General features: G+C 41.4%; 2 protein-coding genes across 2 annotated transcripts in view; one reads left to right on the top strand and one right to left on the bottom strand.

The window, feature by feature from the left end:
* Positions 1-12,547: 12,547 nt before the first annotated feature.
* On the bottom strand, positions 12,548-14,034 carry cartl (cocaine- and amphetamine-regulated transcript-like). Its single transcript, XM_048262318.1, has 3 exons — positions 13,732-14,034; positions 13,398-13,472; positions 12,548-12,871 (listed from the first exon to the last, which is right to left on the bottom strand). Exons 1-3 carry the CDS (start codon positions 13,867-13,869, stop codon positions 12,764-12,766), a joined length of 321 nt encoding a protein of 106 aa, XP_048118275.1. The 5' UTR covers positions 13,870-14,034; the 3' UTR covers positions 12,548-12,763.
* A 1,066-nt stretch (positions 14,035-15,100) lies between these two features.
* Positions 15,101-20,284, top strand: part of iqgap1 (IQ motif containing GTPase activating protein 1) — a 48,701-nt gene continuing 43,517 nt past the window's right edge. Inside the window, exons 1-2 of the mRNA XM_048262207.1 lie at positions 15,101-15,334; positions 17,121-17,223. Coding sequence (XP_048118164.1) covers positions 15,289-15,334; positions 17,121-17,223 — 149 coding nt within the window. The 5' untranslated portion in view covers positions 15,101-15,288. The remainder of the gene's footprint in view (positions 15,335-17,120; positions 17,224-20,284) is intronic.

The following is a 20,284-nucleotide window of genomic DNA, read 5'->3' as shown; positions in this document are numbered from 1 at the left end:
AGGGGTGTATAATTACCAGGCCAAGCCAAGACACCCCCTGTAATTCTGCAAGGTACTTTTTTTTCTTTGTGTGGAGCTTGGTGGAATAACAATTTAATCTAAAAGCTACTAATGGAATATATTTTTTTTCTATTGCAAAATGGACAGTGAACACTGTCATCATTCATAAATGGATTAAAACAAACACCCCTGTGCTCAGGGTAATTATGCATCATGAATAATTCATATGCTTAGAGGAGTTGCTCTTTACCTATATGATGACTCATTCTCCTCTCTGATTGGTTCCTCCTTTATTAATTTGTGCAAGGTATTGATGCCATGCCTCACTGTTGACAGCCATATTGGAATAGTGTTCAGGGACTCTCATTGGCTCAGAGGTCATTTGCTTGTTGTGTCTAAATATCCACCTAATGAAATATGCTCTTTGAGGAACATTATTTTTCTTTTCCAAAGGAACAATATTGGAAAGTAGTCTTGCAAAACGTTTGCAGCCACCTAATTGTCTATGTCTATGTATGTCTATGTCTATGCATGTCTATGTCTATCTATCTATCTATCTATCTATCTATCTATCAAACTGGACTGGAAGAGTCATATGGAGGTGGTGTACCCTAAGGGGCAAAGCCGACTCTATTTTTAGAGAGGCTAAGGACATTTAACATCTGCCAACCCTTGCTCTGCGGTGTCTATCACACAGTGGTGGCCAGTGCTCTGTTTTTCGCTGTTGGGGAGACGGCGTCCGCACAGCAGACAGAAACGGAGTGGACAAGCTCATCAAGAAGGCCGACTCAGTGGTATAGGGGGTTGAACTTGAGACAGTCCAGCAGGTGGCAGGGACCAGAACATTAAACAAACTGGCCAACCCTGCACACCCACTCCACCCCCTGAAGGTGATAAACAGCAGCACTGATTGACAGACTGATTGCACCAGTGTGCAAGTCTGAGCGGTATAGGAAATCCTTTATACCAGCTGATATAAGACTCTATAAAGCACAAAAATAACTTTTCTCCCCTTTATGTATAGTTTTTAAAAAAATATATATTTTAACTTATTAGGTCTGGATATATTTGAGTCAACGACTGGTGTCTGTCTTGAAGCTGCTGTGACACTGTAAATTCCTGTTAAAGGATTCATAAAGGATTTAATCTATCTATCTATCTATCTATCTATCTATCTATCTACAGTATCTATGGATAGATGAGTGTGTTTGAAGATGAAGTGTTTCATAATGACCATTGATGTTTTCTTGATAGATAATAACTATTAATCCCTAGAGGGAGATTTATTTCTGTGTGTTTATATAAAACGATGTGGACTTGAGGAGGAGTAAGGAGTTAATAGTTATACATTGAAGTTAGTTGAATAGTTGAATGGAGTTATCAACGATCAACTTTTATACAATTTCGAGTTACTGTAATCATGCAGAGTTCAATGAGAGTGGAGTCTATCCGAATGCAGAATTGCTGCTGCAGTACATCAATATAGACAGTAGATGGCAGTAGTTTGTTACAAATTCTATGAGACTGATGCTGCTGATGCTGGAAAAAAAAGTCTCCAGCTGTTGCTTTTGATCAGGTAGCAATCAGAGCCCTATCAGGTAGCAATGCTTGAGGGTTTAGCACATGTATGGATTTGATCAGGTAGCAATGCTTGAGGGATAAGCACATGTATGGATTTGATCAGGTAGCAATGCTTGAGGGATAAGCACATGTATGGATTTGATCAGGTAGCAATGCTTGAGGGGTAAGCGCATGTATGGAAAGGACGCTAGTCATGAAAACAATCATCAGGATCGCATGAACTCTGCAGTTTAAGTTCCAATAAGGAACATGAGATAAGAAGACGATTTGGTGGGGGTAAAGTAAATGAAAAAAGGTTGGTAAGGAATAAAAACATAGCTCCAGCATGCAGCTGATATATCGGTGTTCCTTTAAAGGGCAAGCCTGATGCTTTTTCTCTACGAAACTCCCCCTCGCTCGGTCTGAAGCTCTTTTCCTTTTCTTTGCATCTTCTGTCAAGGGTTTTTTCGCCGCTTCTTCGCCGGCTCTGCCATTATGCACACGTTTGCAACAATCGCTAGCGTTTAGTTAGCCTGCCTCTGTGCTGTGGATGCAGGATATAAACCAAAGTCCTTTTAGGCAAGTCCCTCCACTCAGCGGCCATTTGACAACGCTTTTTGGGCACTCGTCGGGCATCCATTTCAGCAGAAATGCGCGTGCGCAAGGCTTCACGACACCAATCTTGCTCCAGCGGCGAGATCACAACACATGTTTGGCACGATGTCTTCACAACACACCATATGATTGGCTCAATGTATTCACATGTCGACGTTTTGCCGAGGAAGGGGTGGGATAAACGCCACATACAACAGCTGCTATGCCTGAATATGGAAACACAATGATGTCAGTTCTCTGACATTATAAATAATGAAACATTTTTTCCTTTAATAACAACACACAACTAGATGTACCGCATAGCAGTACAAAATATGACCGCCGCTCAGTCCTGTACATCCGTTCCGCGAAAATAAATCACACTTCAATTTGTCTCCATATTTTACTCCATCCCCCACTCTTGAAACTTTTGTGTATGCTTGTTTGGCATGCCTGAGTGTGTGTGTGCAGCTGCACAGAAAGTACCCTACTGGTGCTGAAAAGGTGAATAGATTGTAGAATAGCCAAAGAAGATGTAGAATTGTTATAAAACCTTTAAAATCTCTAAACAATCACAAGTAGGGCAGTTCATCACAGTTCATCCATTGCAACTGGATTGATGAAAGGTCACTTACACCTGTAGGCTACATTGTATTTGGGAAAAGCAAAAGGTATCAGCATAATGTTATTTATTTATTTTTTTTTTTTTATGTATTTTTAAACAAAAACATCTCTGTCAGTTCCATGCCGTTTTCAACAGCTATCAAAAACAAAGGTCATTTTTGGATGGATGGATTTTTTGTGAATGTTTCTTCTTCTACATAAGATTTTAGTCATCTTTAGTTCATGTAATACTTTATTGTCAATGCACAAATTAAGTAACAGTAGTCTGAAACGTTATTGTTAATGCACAAATTAAGTAACAGTAGCCTAGTCTGAAACGAAATGCTGTTTTACATCTAACCAGTGGTGCAAATAACTGACATGACCAAATGGGCCTTGATGAAATGCGTCGCTAGACTGTTCATACACATTTTAACTGGCCAAAGTTGAAGAGCTTTTGTCCGTTATTGTTAGTGCAAATACAGGCTGATTCATGTTCCCTTGCATTGTTTAACTGAGGTCCATGGCTAGTCTGGCTTTCATCAGACCAAGCTCAATCTTTTAAGAAATCAAAAAATAAATAGCGGGCAGATCAGGCTGGGTTCACCCAGCCTAGTCCATAGGCACCCGATATTGTTTAATTTTCCGATTGAGATATTCACGCTCTGGCTATTCTAAATGCAAAAATTCATCAGGGAGTTATGACAAAACGGTAACTAACAAACTAGATCCTAATAGAAAGCTGTTAGCTTCCCTAAGCTACAGGTAGGATTATAAGGTAGGCCTATTTACAACATAAATTGTCAATAGGCTATGCTGGCGACACAAATAAAATCTCCTTTGGCTTACGCCTTACAGTATCAAGCGGACTTAAACTGTCATATCGTGGCGAAAAGTTGTAATAACATTCACGCAGCTCCATGAGTCAATGAAAGCGCGAATGAAGTAGCCACTTCTAAATGGGACCCACTACACAGTAGCTTAAGGTGTTTTGCTAAAGCAGCCATAATGAAATGAAGGTGTCATTGTTTGGATACTTCACACACACGTGCTTTTTAATTTCACAGACTACAACTACCAAGCTGTAATCAAAGCACATCGATTCCCCTCTCACACCCTGCACGCACTTAAAACAAAATAAACAGGCTGCCTCAGTCTCCACATGATGTATAGGCAAAACTGTATCAGACCGGTGTAACGTTGGTAAATCTTCCATTGCACAGAATGATTTTTTGTAGCACGTGCAATAAATGACAGTCGAAAAGATACAAACAGTGCTGCTATTAATTTGCTTTGGTATAACCGCATTTATAGTTTTCTACAAATGCAATCAATCAAATGCCTCCATCACTCAACCAACGCTTAACGTAACATTACCTAGGTCCTTATTGATATTACAAGATTAACGCATTACCTGCAGTAAAACCAAGCATGTCCGATAAACATCCTCAGATTTATTTCGCTTCAAGAAGAAATGGGAATTACACTTCATGTGAACATCGCCCTATCCTTATTAGATGTTCGCCTCGTAAATTACAGTCCTTGTATGAAGCGCCCATTATTTTTTCCAACCCACTTTTAACTTCCAACAAAATTACGTCTCACTGCAACGATGCGCCATCTAGTGGACAAACGACTACTTCTCGCCAATACTGAAAATGCAGCCATGATGATGATGATGATGAATATTTATTTTGGCTTTCTTTTAATCCTACTGATTTTCATTTTTTACCGGGGGCAAATCACAAATGAGTGATTATGAGCCAGGTTGATGTGGGCCCTTGAGACCAACATCCCATAAAAGATTCACAGAGAACTGTGTCTGCCCTACCCTCCTTTCGGGGTCCAGTCCAGCGGGGGGCTGCAGATGAAAAACGTAAAAAATGACGGTTCCATGCTATCCATGTGGGGGGGTACATGCCCACCAAGTTTTTGTGTACCCGGTCTTTCAGTGTCCGGGAATCCTTGTTGGTGTACGTCACTAAATGTACACATAAATTATTTTATTGTAAGGCCCCCATGAACGAAAGTATACAAAACTTGGCATGCATTCAGAGGGTGTCATAATGATCCTACACTTTCAATTTCGTGCAGTTTTGACCTTGTCAGCCAGAGATATTGTGATGAAAACACCTAATTTTTTGCTTTTTAATTTTTAACTAGGTGGCGCTATACATGAAATAAGTGGTAATGGGATGGCTTGACATGCCCCTTAAGACCAACATACAAAAAAAAAGGTGGACCTCCTAGGCCCTACAGTTCTCGAGATATTCACAGAAAACTGTCTCCGGCCACCACAGGCCAGTTGGTGTATAGTAACATAAATTAATTTATTGTGTGGCCCCCCATGAACGGAATTCCACAAAACTTGGCGTGCATACAGAGGGTGTCATAATGATCCTACACTTCCAATTTCGTGCAGTTTTGACTATGTTAGGTCACAGATACCTTCAATTACACCACCTCATTTTTTACTTTTTTTGTGTTTAACTAGGTGGCGCTATACATGAAATGAGTGGTTATGGAATGGGTTGACATGGCCCCCTTGAGATCAACATACAAAAAAAAAATGGTCCTCCTAAACCCTACGGTTTTCGAGATATTCACAGAAAACTGTGTCTGCCCTACCCTCCTTTCGGGGGGTCCAATTCAGCGGGGGGGCTACAGATCAAAAACGAAAAACGATGGTTCCATGCTATCCATGTGGGGTTACATGTCCACCAAGTTTTCGTGTACCCCGGTCTTTCAGTGTCCCGGGAATCATTGGGAAATTTGGGCATGCGAAAAAGAAAAAAAAAAAAAAAAAAAAAAAAAAGAAAAAAAAATCTGACTAAACCTATATGACCGCCGCTTCGCTGCGCGGCGGTCATAATAATCCCACAATTACACAAGGCCTAAGGGGAGGAGTGATGAACATGTGAACTGTTCTATTGCCCGGTAAAAAGCACTTGGACATGGCTACTAGCTATTATGTGTACGCATTTGTAACACTCGTGCATTGTTTGTTAGTATTGACCAGTACTCAAATAGACACGCAGGATGAATTTTGGCATGACCAACTGACCTGACATATCAATACTACTGATGAAGTTACGCTATCCTCAGTTAAACTGAACCAGAGGTATGAAACCATTGTTAAATCCCCTGGGTTAGTGCTAGGGTAATCCCCTGGGTTAGGGTTAGGGTCATCCATGACTTGACTTGGCTCTGCTCTCAAAACATGAAATTTGCTTTCAAAATGTTTTGAATCATTCTTAGAACACTTATATGTTCCTTTTACAGAGCCTGTCATTGAGAACAATATGTTGATGGTGGCTCCTTGATAAACCATATTTTTGGGCAGATTATTCTCTTGTGGAAGAGTGAGAAAAAAGACACTACTGCTACCAGCTCCCAATGAATGCTTAATTTATTTATTGCGACGTTTCGGGCACTATCCATTTTGTGGTGTAGCGGACTTTTTTCTCACTCTTTATTTGACCTTTTTGTCCAGCACCCAACTTAAGACTTTGGATGTGCGTGCTTTATTCCTTTTTTTTTACAGATTATTCTCTTCCACACTTCTACACTAAGTCACATTGCACAATAGTGTCTGTCAAGAAAGTAAATGTAAAAGTCACAATGCACTCATGTACACTAAAAGGACGTGTGTATCTACTGTTTATGTTTCTCAACTGAACCATTGTAAAGCGATGCAAAAATCATGTTTCCCCTCAAATGAGTCTAGCTTGTGTGTGATGGATCTTTTTCATATATTTAGAAAGCACCTACTGGATAGTTGTTCATTTGGGAGAGAAATGCTTCATTACTTGCAAAGAGCCCAGAGGGGTATAGCCAGCCACAGACCCCTGCAGACCCACTCAGCATTGCTACTCAGGCGTAGCATCAGACCAAAAACTCAAAGGGAAACACAACCGCCTGATATCAGGATGCACTGATATTCTATAACAATCCACCTGACAGGCACATCTATAGCAAGATCCCAGTCTAAAACTGTTCACATTAAGAAAATTAGTTTTGAATTTTAATCGGCAAAATGGTAAAGAAAACAACACTTTGACTGTGCTTAGTAAGCGGCTTTAGGAATTATGCTTGTGTATTCATTAAACGCTCTCATTATTTCAGCCAAGCTTATCATACCCCATTTATACATGAGCAGCACAGAGCAATTAAAACAGTCTCTACTGGAACAAAGCTGGCTCCGATAAATACAACAATATAACTACAACTCCACACAACTCGTGTAGAGTAAGTGAGGAGACTTTTAATGGCAGAGCCCTGCAGGCAACACATCCGCATATTCAGAGCCCCACCCCCCCCATTAGTCTGTTTAGGTTCTTAGCTCAATCAGCTACACAGATGAGAATCATTAATGGCTGCTGGTCGTCTTGTCTTTTTTGGCTGGGAATGGGTTAAATTAACAGTTCAATGGTTTGTCTCTGGGGTCTTGCCTTAGACACATGGACGGATTATGAACTTTCGGGCCCCTGGGCCCAGATGTATTAAGGGCCTCCCACTAATTGTCGCATATGTGTGTGTGTGTGTGTGTGGGGGGGGGGGTCCCCATGACATTAGTGAGTACTAAGTTCAGGGCAGCCCTGGCCCCAGTTAAGTGGCAGCAGATGGACTGATTGACCCTTTGGTGCAGATGGGACAAATGAGCAATTTTAGATGAAGGCTGGGGTTGCCATAGCCTTTGGACATTGCATGCCATTAAAAACAGGCAAACACACACACACACACACACATACTGTAAACACACACACACACACACACAGGCTATGCACACATGCCACAGGCAAACTCACACAAACACAAACACACACACACACACACACACACACACACACACACACACACACACAAGACACCTGTGTCTGGAAGGTCCAGTCACTGGTCAATCAGTATTCCTGGCTACAATTCCACCATGATGACAAAAGACCACTCTAAACAACTCAGAGAAAAGATTATTGTAAAGCATGAGAACAAAATGTTCACGTTACTGAACATCCCCTGGAGTTCAGTAAAATCCATCTTTCAGGAATGTAAGGAATATGGCACATGTGGCCTAGGGGAGGCCTAGAGCAGGCCTTCACCACAAACTGAGTGACCGTTCAACAAGAATACTGGTGGGGGAGGCCACCTAGGCACCTATGGCAACTCTGAAGTAGAGTATAAGTATATACTTTCCTCGAGGAAAATTTGGTCTCTGCATTTATCCCAATCCATGAATTAGTGAAACACACTCAGCACAATAACCTTGACGCAGTGAGCTGCCTGCTACAGCAGCGCTCAGGGAGCAGTGAGGGGTTAGGTGCCTTGCTCAAGGGCACTTCAGCTGTGGATGTGGGCATGGGAGAACAGTGCTCAACCACTTCCCCTGCCCACATTTTTCCTACTGGTCGGGGATCGAACCGGCAACCCTTCGGTTACAAGCCTGAAGCCCTAACCAGTAGGCCACGGCTGCCCCCTAGGAGTTAAAAGCTTCAGCAGCTGATGAGATAAAAGAAACTGCATATATAGCAACTATTGCTGAGTTTTTCACCAGTCAACGCTTTATGGGTGAGTAGCAAAACTATTGCTGAGTTTTTCACCAGTCAACGCTTTATGGGCGAGTAGCAAAACTCATATTAAATCTCAACTAAAGTTTGCCCAAAGACATGTGGGAGACTCCAAGGTCAAATGGAAGAAGATTCTTTGGTCTGATAAGACCAAAACTGAGCTTTTTTGGCCATTAGACTAGATGCTATGCTTGGCAGACACCAAACATGGCACATCACTACAAATGCACCATCCCTAAATCGAAGCATGGTGGTGACACCATCATACTGTGGGGGTGCTTGTCGACAACAGGCACCGGGAAAGCTTGTAAAGGTAAAGGGTAAAATTAATTCAGCAAAATATATGGAAATCCTGGAAGACAATCTGATTCAGTCTGCAAGAGAACTACGACTTGGGAGAAGATTTACTTTCCTGCAAGACAATGACCCGAAACATACAGTGAAAACTACACAAAAACTGTTTAAAGCAACACCAAAGAGTTTTTTGTACCTTAAAATAATGTTTCCAAAATCGTTTCAGTCTTTCATCAACTTGTAACAGGGTGAACGGCACTTCTGCATTCGCTTTGCGGCCCTCTATCGGCTATAACCGCACTATGTAAGTTTGCCAGATTGGGTAGCGGATCTGTAGCTCAATGGAATGAGACATAAGAAACTACAAATTTGACTTGCATCTGATGTCGCAATACATCGTACTTTCATAAATCGTGCAACATATACCTTGTCTGTGGACATCGTTATTTGCAAAGCCGGTGCTGGATAAACAAATAGCATGCTTGCGACAGAGGGAAAGTTCTTTGGTGTTGCTTTAAAGACAACAAGGTGAATGTTCTTGTGTGCCCAAGACCTCAATCCAAAAAATAATTTGTGGAATTGAAAAGGGTTGTCTGCGCCCAGTCCCTGTGCAACCTGACAAAACTTGAGCAGTTCTACACTTAGACATTAAAGAGGGTGTTTTTATATATTATTGTAAAAAAGGGCAAACTAAATTGAGCAATATTCCATTTATTAAAGCAATAAAATGGGAAAGTATCCAAGGGGGAAAATACTTTTTTATAGGCACTGTACACATGACATTTAAAAAAAAAAAACACACATCATGTGCACAATCACACTGACACACACTGGCGCTCTTGTGTCGTGCACCTAGTGATAATGTAATCGGGGCTGCCTCAAAGGATTCTGGGAGAAGGACCAAACTATACAGAGTGCTTGGCTGTGTCTCCATGGAACAGGGACAGCAGTGAACTCAACAGGTTAATTGACCGATACATTGTGCATCAAGCGCCAAGCACACTTCTCAAACCAGTGGAAATGATGTAAACATGCTGTGATTCTATGTTATTTGATGTGATATAGGTTACTATCAACCTCAAACAATCTCAACCCTTGTTTGTCACGTGTCAAGAAGAAGAGGTCAACAAGAGCAACTCCCCACATTATGGAGGCATTGTATGTGTGCATTTAGCATGTTCTGCTTTTTTGTCCTGTAGGTAATGACGCCTTTGGCAATAAAGACTCCTATTTGTCATGCCAATAAAACATTTGAATTTGGATTTGAAAATGAAGATCTAGGAAGAAGTGGTGGTTGATCCTTTGTAAGCATTCGATTTGAATTGTTGATCCAAGCTGGGAGAACAAGAGGGCATGCGTAGATTTCAGTGTCCTGTTGCACTGAGCCAGTGTTTATTGGGCTATTCATATATTTTGTTGCATATTTCTTGCTGCCTGTCTGAGTGTTATAACTACTGCTTTTTCCCCTTGGATGGAAGGGGGTGGGGGTGGGTGGTTTGTGTGTGTATGTGTCTGTGTGTGTGTATGTGGGGCAGGAGTTGCTGAAATAAAATCTACACAACAGGCAAGCTGATAGAAAGATAGGGAGGGAGGTGAACAGTGTGCCTACAGGTTTCTCCTGAGAAAATCATGCTTCTCTTAGTGCCCTGGAGGCCCTCTTCTGGCCTCCTCAGCTTAGTCTGTCAGGCGGGCAAGGAGGTGGATTGATCCTGGCGCTCAGCGAGAGTGGAGCCACACATCCGTCTCTGCATGTGGTCCATGTTAACGGTCCCCGCGGGGCTTTCTCTGCCTCAGCGATAGATATCGCACCCCTCGGCGCGGCCCCATCGTGTTGCTTGTGGAAAAAGAGCGCAATAAAAACCAGACTCATTCACTGAGCTTGAATCAGTATTGATGTTTGTTTATTGACCCCTGAAATGATGCCTCAGGAACAGGACAGTGGGCAATCAGCTCCCCCACAACACACCCAAGCAACCTTTGGCTGTGCTGTTTTTTTTTTTATGTTATTGGCTCTTATAGATTGTCGTTATGGGGCATCCATACTGAATTGCTTAAACACACCGGCTTCAGGTTTATGACTAATTTAATGTCCCGGGGAGTGGAACTGCCCTTGCTTTGCCATGTTTTTTTTTTACTGATGCACTGTATCTTAAGGGTTCTTATTGACTAACAGTAGGAGTAGAAGGCATTCATTCTAGGACACACAGGGCAGCAGTTTCGTGACTTTTTGAATGATGGAGGAATGAATGATGTGACTGTGTTGGTAGTAGAAGTAGAAGTGTCAAATATTCTGTGCCATAATTTTTTTTTAAAGAAATAATAAAAAAAACTGGAATCTATTAAACACCAGTATCACTAAAGACATATCAGACATATCTTGTTTCTACTTTTGAACTAGCTGTTTTGACCTATCAGTGGCGATCACAGAATACAGCTGTGAAGTATATGGCTTCAGGGTTCTCTCAAATGCACATAGCCAAAACAAACTGCTACAATGTTGCTGCATTGACTGCTGACAGTAATGACCCAGCCGACCACACCCCACCCCATTCAGGCGTGATCCTGGACCCTCAGGAAGGGCCTGAGGAGTTGGAGTGGTACACTCCCCCATGAATACCACAGTGGAACAGTGTCAGCAGCTGTGTCATATCATTGCCTTGTTGGGTCTTTAGTGTGCTGTGTCATGTAATCATTTGGCAAATCAACACACAGAAATACAGGTGCTCAGTCAGACAGGCTGCTTCCATTAGATATGGTGCATTAGGAGTTCATCTCTAACAAATTAGACAAGCCCTGCTTACACAACAACATTGTGTAAAATATCTTATGGTGTAAACATTTCACTGAGACAGTGTAGTGTTCTTCACAATATAAGGTGTCCAACAGATATCCTAACTCAATATGAGATTTAATAACTAAGAATTTATGTTGTGCATCTTTACTCTTGCAATAAACATTTTTATTAGGCTATGTTTGAACAACTTAGATCAACCCCTGAATCATGTTTGTTTACCTTCAGGTCACATAAAGGTTATTTTTACATGTCTTTGAAAAGATGACTACATTGAATACACAGGGTTTTTCTGCCATCTACTGAAAGATGCATCATAAGTTCTGGTGCTGTGTTTTTTGTAAAATACCAGGTTTATGGAACATTTGTGATTTTTGTCATTTGTCTCTTTTAAGGTCAGCTACTGCTGCCTTTGTCTGTTGTTGAAATGTTCACACCAGAGGATGTGGGCTGCTTAAGCCACTGATGATCACTGATGAGTTTATGTATCATTATGTCAAGAGTTGACCTTGGTAAGTCATGCTGATGGCATGTAAAACTAGACAGATCACAACTCATTCACTGGTGAGTTCTGTTGACAGATTCACAGGATAAAGTTATGCTGGGATGCTGTGTAAGATGTCATGGGAGGCCAAAGTGGAGGGATGCTGCATGCAAATTGAGTTTTGTGGGGTAGGCTACTCTCAGAGCAATAATTATGTACCATTATGACTTTCAAAGGTTCTGCTCAATTAAATTAAAAACCCAAACAAATCATTAAATAGGCACTTTGCATCATCAGTGCACTTCAGACAGACATTGATGATGAGGGAATACCTGTGGTATAGTATTTCTGTGACTGTATGTTACATGAACGGGTAGGCTATCCTTTACATCCTAATTCTAATTATACAGTAAGCGGTCAAAACTGCAGTAAACTATAACACATCAAACTTAGTGATATGAACAGAGCGTACTGCAGCAGAGGTTTTTCTTGCTTTTCTTATGAAGGTGAATATGACTGTAAATAACCTTATGAGAGCTATTTGTTGAATTCAGCTGTTTCCCCCCATATATTAACTGTTTACACAGGATAGCTAAGATTCACACAAAACGAGAAGTTGTATCTTTATATTATTCAAATGATGGTCCTGTAACAAAGATCTTACAGGTATACCTTTATTTCTCCCATTAAAGTTTACAACATTCACAAACATCATCATAAACAAACACATTAAAAAAAAAACATTGTACATGTTATACCATACTCATGCTCAAAGGTAATTACAACGCAAGTAAATATTTTTGGACACTGCGCACACCGGTAGATATCTCTTGGTGGTAGAACAGTGGTAGTTGTGCTGTGGTGTTGGTGAAGCTCTTATATGCACTTGAGAAGGTAAGAGTTGCAGTTACTCCCCCGGCCACAGTCGCATAGAGTCCCATAGCGTGGTCCGTATCTCATGGCACAACGGGAACCCATCGCACACTGCAAAAATAAAGTAACGACAGTCATCACGCACTGCGTCATGGCGCTGCCGTCACCTTACCTCTTTCTAAACAGGATTAGTGACACCTCCTTTAAGGACACCAATTGGCATACATGTAATGTAGCCAATATTTAGCTCTTCAAAGAAAAAAGGAACGTGAGGATAGGCTATTTTGTTGTGGACTTCAGTTGTAGACGTGAGCTATGGACAAATTAAATAGGTCTGTATCATAACTTGCATTCCAATTGGGCTAATTATAAGCTCTGTTATCTTGACTGTTGGCTAATTGCATGTAGGTGAACATTGCCCATATGAATGATGGTTACTGACATTTCGCGGCTAGTAGCCTCAGTGTGTACTCTGCCAGAACTTTTTAATTGCATCAGACTGCTCCCACAGTTACAGTGCAGTAGGAGTTTATCTCTAAGAAACGAGACAAGCATAGCCCACACAACAACATCGTGCAAATAAAACCAAACATGTCTCTCTCTCTCTCTCTCTCTCTCTCTCTCAACAGTTACTGACCAAGGGGATGCCTCTTTTCTCCGCACTTGGCAGCTGGTCGTGATATCTTCCCAGGAGTGCCTCCATTGCCTGCAACTGTAGGAGAAAGGACAGCGAAGCTGTGGCTTTTAGGTCAAAAATCCAAAATCTCTTAACCTTACCGCATTCAACTTAGTTTCCACTGCACAGCAACAGGCCTGACCTTCAGACGCGATTTAAACAAAACTGGTTGTTATTCTAGTCTTTGCTGATTTTTAATTAGTCTATCAACATTGTTTCAGATTATATTTGGTATAGGATATACTAGAAATGAAAAGTCTAGCAGTTGTGTAAGACAACATTTTGCATGACTCACCAAATCTCTCTCCGCAGACACTGCAGAGTTCTGTGGCCCAGCATCTTCTGCCGAAACTTCCTTTGACACCTGTCCGTTAGAGATGGCGGACAGTACACAGACGCACAGGAGACCAAATAACATTCCTGCGCTATCCATGGTCCTGAGAGGCAGTCAGATGAAACTTAGAATCAAGGGTCACCAAACTCAAACTCAGGGGCAAGACTGAAGACTGGAATGACCGTACGACCCTCCTTTATAAACTAACAAGCTCCGCCCGCAATGGAAACGTTATTGTCCTCAAATGCATAATTTATCGGTCGGAAATTGTCCAGTAGCGTATCGTATCTGATGCATTGGGTAGGATGAAAATAAACAGCAACAATATCCTTGTTGTATCCGCCAAGAGCTTTGTTTACTGTTCATCTAATCTATTAACACCTGTTCAAAATCATTGTGCATGACTCCAGTCAGTGAATTGGTATAATGTTAAGAAATATTTTAATTAAACTAATCGCCAAGTTAAATCTTTTTTAGTCCAATTTAGAAAAAGCCCCTCATAAAAAAAGACATTCAAAAACCAATCACTTTCCCAGAGGATGATAACTAAACTTCTAGTGCTTCAAAAGTAGATTAACTGTGGAATTGAATTCAATTCTAAACATATTGCGTTTGGGTTATTTGACATAGATAAATTCATAACGTGCTAATGAGACTTATTTGTGGAAGGCTACCTACAGGCAGGCTTATAACCTTTAACAAATCATATGACAGATCATAACAATTTGTTTGAGCAGAAATATAGTTGTGGATAACTGCCATTTGGTGAATTCAGAGATCATAACTGGAATGGCCAAGTATAAAACATGCCCACCGACGCCCCCAGAATTACAACTGGGATTAGAAATGGAAACAAATGGGCAAATTCAACATGTTGTAACTTCTTCTAAGCTTAGCCATTATCCTATAACATGTATCCCACACATACAAGCCAAAAAGTGGGTTCCTTTTTGGGCCACAGCCAGACTCTGAACCTAAAGGAAATAGTTTCCAAAAGGGGATGTATTTATTACAGTAATTTAATTTATTAATATCATGATAACCTTATTGCAACAGTAGACTCCACGATAAAAAAAAAAATAATAATTTCAACAACGTTAAATGATGTCTATGGACCACAATCATTTTTTTTTGTTTCGGATCACTTACAATAGGCTACAGTAGGCCCTATGTTGTAGCCTGCTAAAGTTTGGTCAGCATAACTATGAAGCTATACGTGCCTGCCCTGCGCTGCGCGGTAGAGGGAGCTGCTGTAGCACTTAACTTGTTTGACTTGTGATGGTTATTTCCTGAAACGCATACTTTTGGATTTAGGAAGGAACACACCCAGTGACATCAGTAAGAAAAAAAAAACCTTCACTCAGACCTTGCACTGAAGGAGCGAGGGGCAAGGGGTGCCTTTTCGAATATCTTAGAGCAACTTTACAGGGAAGATCTGGAAGAAACCACGGCACGCAAAATAATCCAGAGGAACACCTGGAGAAGCGTGGATACCTTTAAGAAAGTTTTAAAGAAGCAATGTCAACTTCAGATGAATCAGACGGGCTTCGGCCACGTTATGGGTGTAAGTGCTCAAAACTTTTTCTCTCTCACCTTGAGTTATACGCTACCCGTAGGCAAAGAAAGAGGAGTTGCTTGAACTTCTCAAGGATTTTGGAGCGTCATTGTTTTGTGCGATTATGGTCTGCAAAATACTGCGTAAAGAAATTGTTACAACTGTAAGAAGTTGTCTCTGGTTAATCCTTTTGAATCAACGCGTGTAACTCAGACTTCCGCGTTTTCATTAATCGCTCTCTACTGGTCCTCGCCCTGCCTTCCATCGATACTTGAAGTTAATTTGTGTAAGATATGTACTCTCAGTTGGTTCTTGTGCTAGTTAGAGCACATCTTTGTTTTAGGTTAGATTTACAGACAGTAGGCCTATATGACGAGCAAAAAATCCTAGGTGGACACAAGTTGCTCAACTTTTCTGTGCAACGTAGGCTATTCGTTTCTCACTAGTTGGATTGTGCCTGATATGTGTAAATTATCCATGCAGCATGTGGTAGCCTATTAGAGTGTGTACAGTTGTTAGTCAAACATCAGCCCCAGTCGACGTTATCGTTTCTCCAATTGAAGGGGGCCTGCGTCGAGGTAGGATTAAACACTGAGGTATTCGTATGAAACTATAGTAGACTGTCATTGACTAGTAGGTTCAGTAATGAAAGCATCACACGCCACAGCCAGCGCAACAGACAATGACAGAAGTGACGTCTAAGGATACATTATAGCCCATCCATCGTTACATTGCTGCTCATTACCGAAAACAATATCTATTTCAAGTATCTGAACTACGTAGGCGGGAAGTTTATTAACACTTTCAAAACCATTGGCGAGAACAGGAGTAGTTATCACCCCCTACAAATTGATCTGTAGCTTACATATCAAACATAACAGCCCAGAACAGTAGCTTACATATCAAACATAACAGCCCAGAACAGTAGACGATTGCTGAAGAGAAATGTAAGAAGTTCTCAAGGGATCAATCATGTCCACACCTTGCTGTGTGTGTCTTCTTGAGCAGTTCATTCATCTCTACATAGTGAGGGTGAGCGAGAGGCTCAGTCTTGAAAATGTATCAGTCAATGCATCATGACTGAAATAGAAGCTCAATACCCAGTTTGATGTTTTGAAATTAATCTGAGGTTCCTTTCCCCAAGGTTCATCAAGAAATCAGAGTTCACTTTTGAAGTTCAGATCATCCACAACACAACACAAACATTAAACAAATGGCGAGGTCTGAAAGTTACAGGGACAACAATATTCTCCTCTCAGCCAGCCATTCTTATGACTCTCAGCAAGACCCTCATAAATCACTTCAGTATGTGAGCTCAGCACAGCTTCATAGGGAGAGCAAGCGAGTGAGGGAGCAAAGGAGGGAGGGGAAAGGACAGAGAAATAAAGAGAGAGAGAGAGAGTGAGAGAGAGAGAGAAAGAGCCAGAGGGGCAGAGGCTGCTGCCAAGTTACGCAATTAGGATCCTGCGTCAGCCCAGTCGGCTACACAGCAGCACCAGCAACCTTTAAAAAGCCAATAAGAAAACCCCAGAGTAATGAAATGAATTAATGCACTACTTTGTTTCACAGCTTGGGTATCTGTAATGTAGGGCAAGGACCCAGGGCCAAGAAATGACATGAAATACTGGTGTTACTGAATCAGTGTATGTAACCCCATGCTCCCAGCTCATAGTGAACTTAATCCCGCGCCTGGTTAGAGGGGGTCTCATGTTTGTGTCTGCGCTGACAAATAGTCGTGGTGCATGCCTGAGACGTTAATGTGTTTACCACTCGTTTATTGTGTGTTTGTGTTCAGCGGTCCTGGATGGCGAGCAGCGGCTCACAGCCGAGGAGATGGACGAGCGGAGGCAGGCGAACATGGCCTACGAGTACCTGTGCCATCTGGAGGAGGCCAAGAGGTCAGTGGCTTGGGCACCTGCTGAGGGCTGGGCAGTGGGGTGGGGTGGGGTAACTTTAATGTGTTGAATGTGTTGGGGGATGTGTGCTGAAATGGGGCAGCCGTGGCCTACTGGTTAGCACTTCGGACCTGTAACCGGAGGGTTGCCGGTTCGAATCCCGACCAGTAGGCACGGCTGAAGTGCCCTTGAGCAAGGCACCTAACCCCTCACTGCTCCCTGAGCGCCGCTGTTGATGCAGGCAGCTCACTGCGCCGGGATTAGTGTGTGCTTCACCTCACTGTGTGTACACTGTGTGCAGTGTGTGTTTCACTAATTCACGGATTGGGATAAATGCAGAGACCAAATTTCCCTCAAGGGATCAAAAGAGTATATATACTTATACTTATACTTATAAACTCGGCTGTCAGCTGAGATGCAAAGGGGTGTGGACTTCATGTGTGCTTTTGTATTTGGTGTTTGAAGAGCTTCTCTGAAGTTGTGTACATGGTTGAATCAGTTTTGAATGGGAAAGGAAGTATAAGACTGGAATGGATTTGGCTAGGTCTAAAGTTTTTTTTGTTTTGTGCTTTTTTGCCTTTGTTCAGTGTGTTGACTTTCATGTGAAGGAGTTGTTGGTTTGATATTGATGTGAGGCTAATCTCGTCGTCAGGGGTTTGCTACAGATGTTGACTTGATATACTGTAACTCTTAGGCTAAGGCTTAAAGCTGCAAACCCACTGTGTGCACTTTTGTCCTTGCTATCTGAGACCATTTGCGACTTTCAAAGGTTCTGCTCTGTTAAATTAAAAACCCAAACAAATCATTAAATAGGCACTTTGCATCATCAGTGGTAGGCTATCATTTACATAATAATTCTAAGGCCATCCTTAAAAATATTTTCGTTTGCCGTAACCCGACCGACCCTGTCAATTTAGAACCGACCCACATATTTATTTTTTCCCCTTTTAGTCCGACTGACTTGCCGGTTGTAAACTTGCGTTAAGACCGACCGATTTTTTTTTTTACTCTAAACAACCAATACAAATAAAATACTATTTATTTTAGTAGGCCTAAGTATTGTGAATATAAATTGCCGACATACAAACGTAGGCTCTCTTAAATAAAACCCTGTGGCGTCATCTGTACACCATTGGTTTAACGATGTCACACTATGGCCTATACGCCGTTTCATTCACACAAACATCTCGACAACGCCATTACTTGGCACGGTTCTGGAAGAACTGTGCCCAGATCTTTTCGTTCCTTCTCACCTCTAGTCTAACGGTGACCGTGTTGAAGAATTGAAATTGGTTGTGGTCTATTCAGTATTTCTCAAAATATGGGTCCATAAGACTGATGGTCCATGGAGTCGTGGAGTGAAATTAGGCCCGGTTCTTCGGTCTGATAATTTGCTAAGTTGATAAAGATACCAGCGGGCGACAAAAAAAAAAACAAACGTTTCTGCTATCGATGTCATTAAACATGGAGCCATACAATAAAGTGGTGGTATGAGAGTTCATTCAATGCAGGCGTCTGCGCGAGAGAAACTGAAAATAATCAATAACGTTGGTATCAAAGCTTCGCTTCAACCTGTTGAATGCTTTAATTGTTTAACGACACTTGATAGAACGACGTTGATTTTTGGAACTTCCATAGAAACAGAGCAGAGACTGTATAATACACTGTATAGCACTGAGTATTGTATAGTCAAATGTGAATATAACGTGGCCAAAAGCTATTGTAGCCTTCTTTCTATCTGTTAAAGATCAACAGATCAGTGATTTACGCCTATCTGCTCGCCAAAAAAGCTGGTATTGTGTTTCCTGAATCCTTACATTCAGGCATTCAAATTAAACTTCATTAAAAAACATGTATTTTTTTTCTCCATACCAATGTATGATGCTTGCAGAGGGAAACATCCCAAAACAATAGCACCCATATAATTGTTGCTGTTTTGAGAAGTATTTCTTTTCTTATGCAAGCATCATGCAACCATGCAAAAGTAATGAAACTAATTATATCTTACATTACTAAAGCAGTCCTCTGATGTGCATGTCACAAAATATTTAAGTGAAAGTGCATGTATAACAATCTAGGCATAATAATGATTGTGATAATGATAATGACAATTTGATTTGGAGGGAGTGGGGTTGGGTACGTGTAGATGAGCCTTATGGCCCCAAAGTCTGCCATGACTGGGCCTCAGGTCAAAGAAGTTTGAGAAAGGCTGGTCTACATAACCTGCATCAGATTGAGATTTGCAGTGATGCGCCTGAAGGCACGGGTTGAGGACCCAGTCAGTTACGTCACAATATGCACAATTGTTTAAATTCATACCTACGTAAACACCATGACCAAAATTGTACTTTTTTTTTTTACTTTGAATCTTGAAAAAAAAAATAGTGACCTACCAACCAACCCATTTTTTTATTTTTTTGGCTGTTACTGCAAACAAGAATATTTTTAAGGATGGCCTAATTATACAGTAAGCGGTCAAAACTGCAGTAAACTATAACACATCAAACTTAGTGATATGAACAGAGTGTACTGCAGCAGAGGTTTTTCTTGCTTTTCTTATGAAGGTGAATATGACTGTAAATAACCTTATGAGAGCTATTTGTTGAATTCAGCTGTTTCCCCCCATATATTCACTGTTTACACAGGATAGCTACGATTTACACAAAACGAGAAGTTGTATCTTTATATTATTCAAATAATGGTCCTGTAACAAAGATCTTACAGGTATACTTTTATTTCTCCCATTTGCTCTCATGGGAGACAATACAGTTGATTCTCACTGACCCTACCCTATCTCAAACCTGTTCTACGATTTAGTGCATAATAGGTTGTAGTTTAGTGAGGGTGGGGTGTTATGCGCCGGGCATGTATGAGTTCCCAGACAGGGTGACCCACAGATATGTAGGATCTGTGTGCTATGGACTCCGTTACCAAGGGAGATGGGGAAAGCCATAGTATTGGAGCAGGACTTGGGCATTGGGCACTGTGTTGAAGTCAATGACTGGCTATCTCACCTATTAGCCTGTGTTTGTTGCTTGGTAATCCAAATGAGTCTGAAGCCCTG

This window comes from Alosa alosa, chromosome 14 (assembly GCF_017589495.1).
Source record: "Alosa alosa isolate M-15738 ecotype Scorff River chromosome 14, AALO_Geno_1.1, whole genome shotgun sequence".
Lineage (NCBI taxonomy): Eukaryota > Metazoa > Chordata > Actinopteri > Clupeiformes > Clupeidae > Alosa > Alosa alosa.
This window is presented reverse-complemented; position numbering and strand designations above follow the sequence as displayed.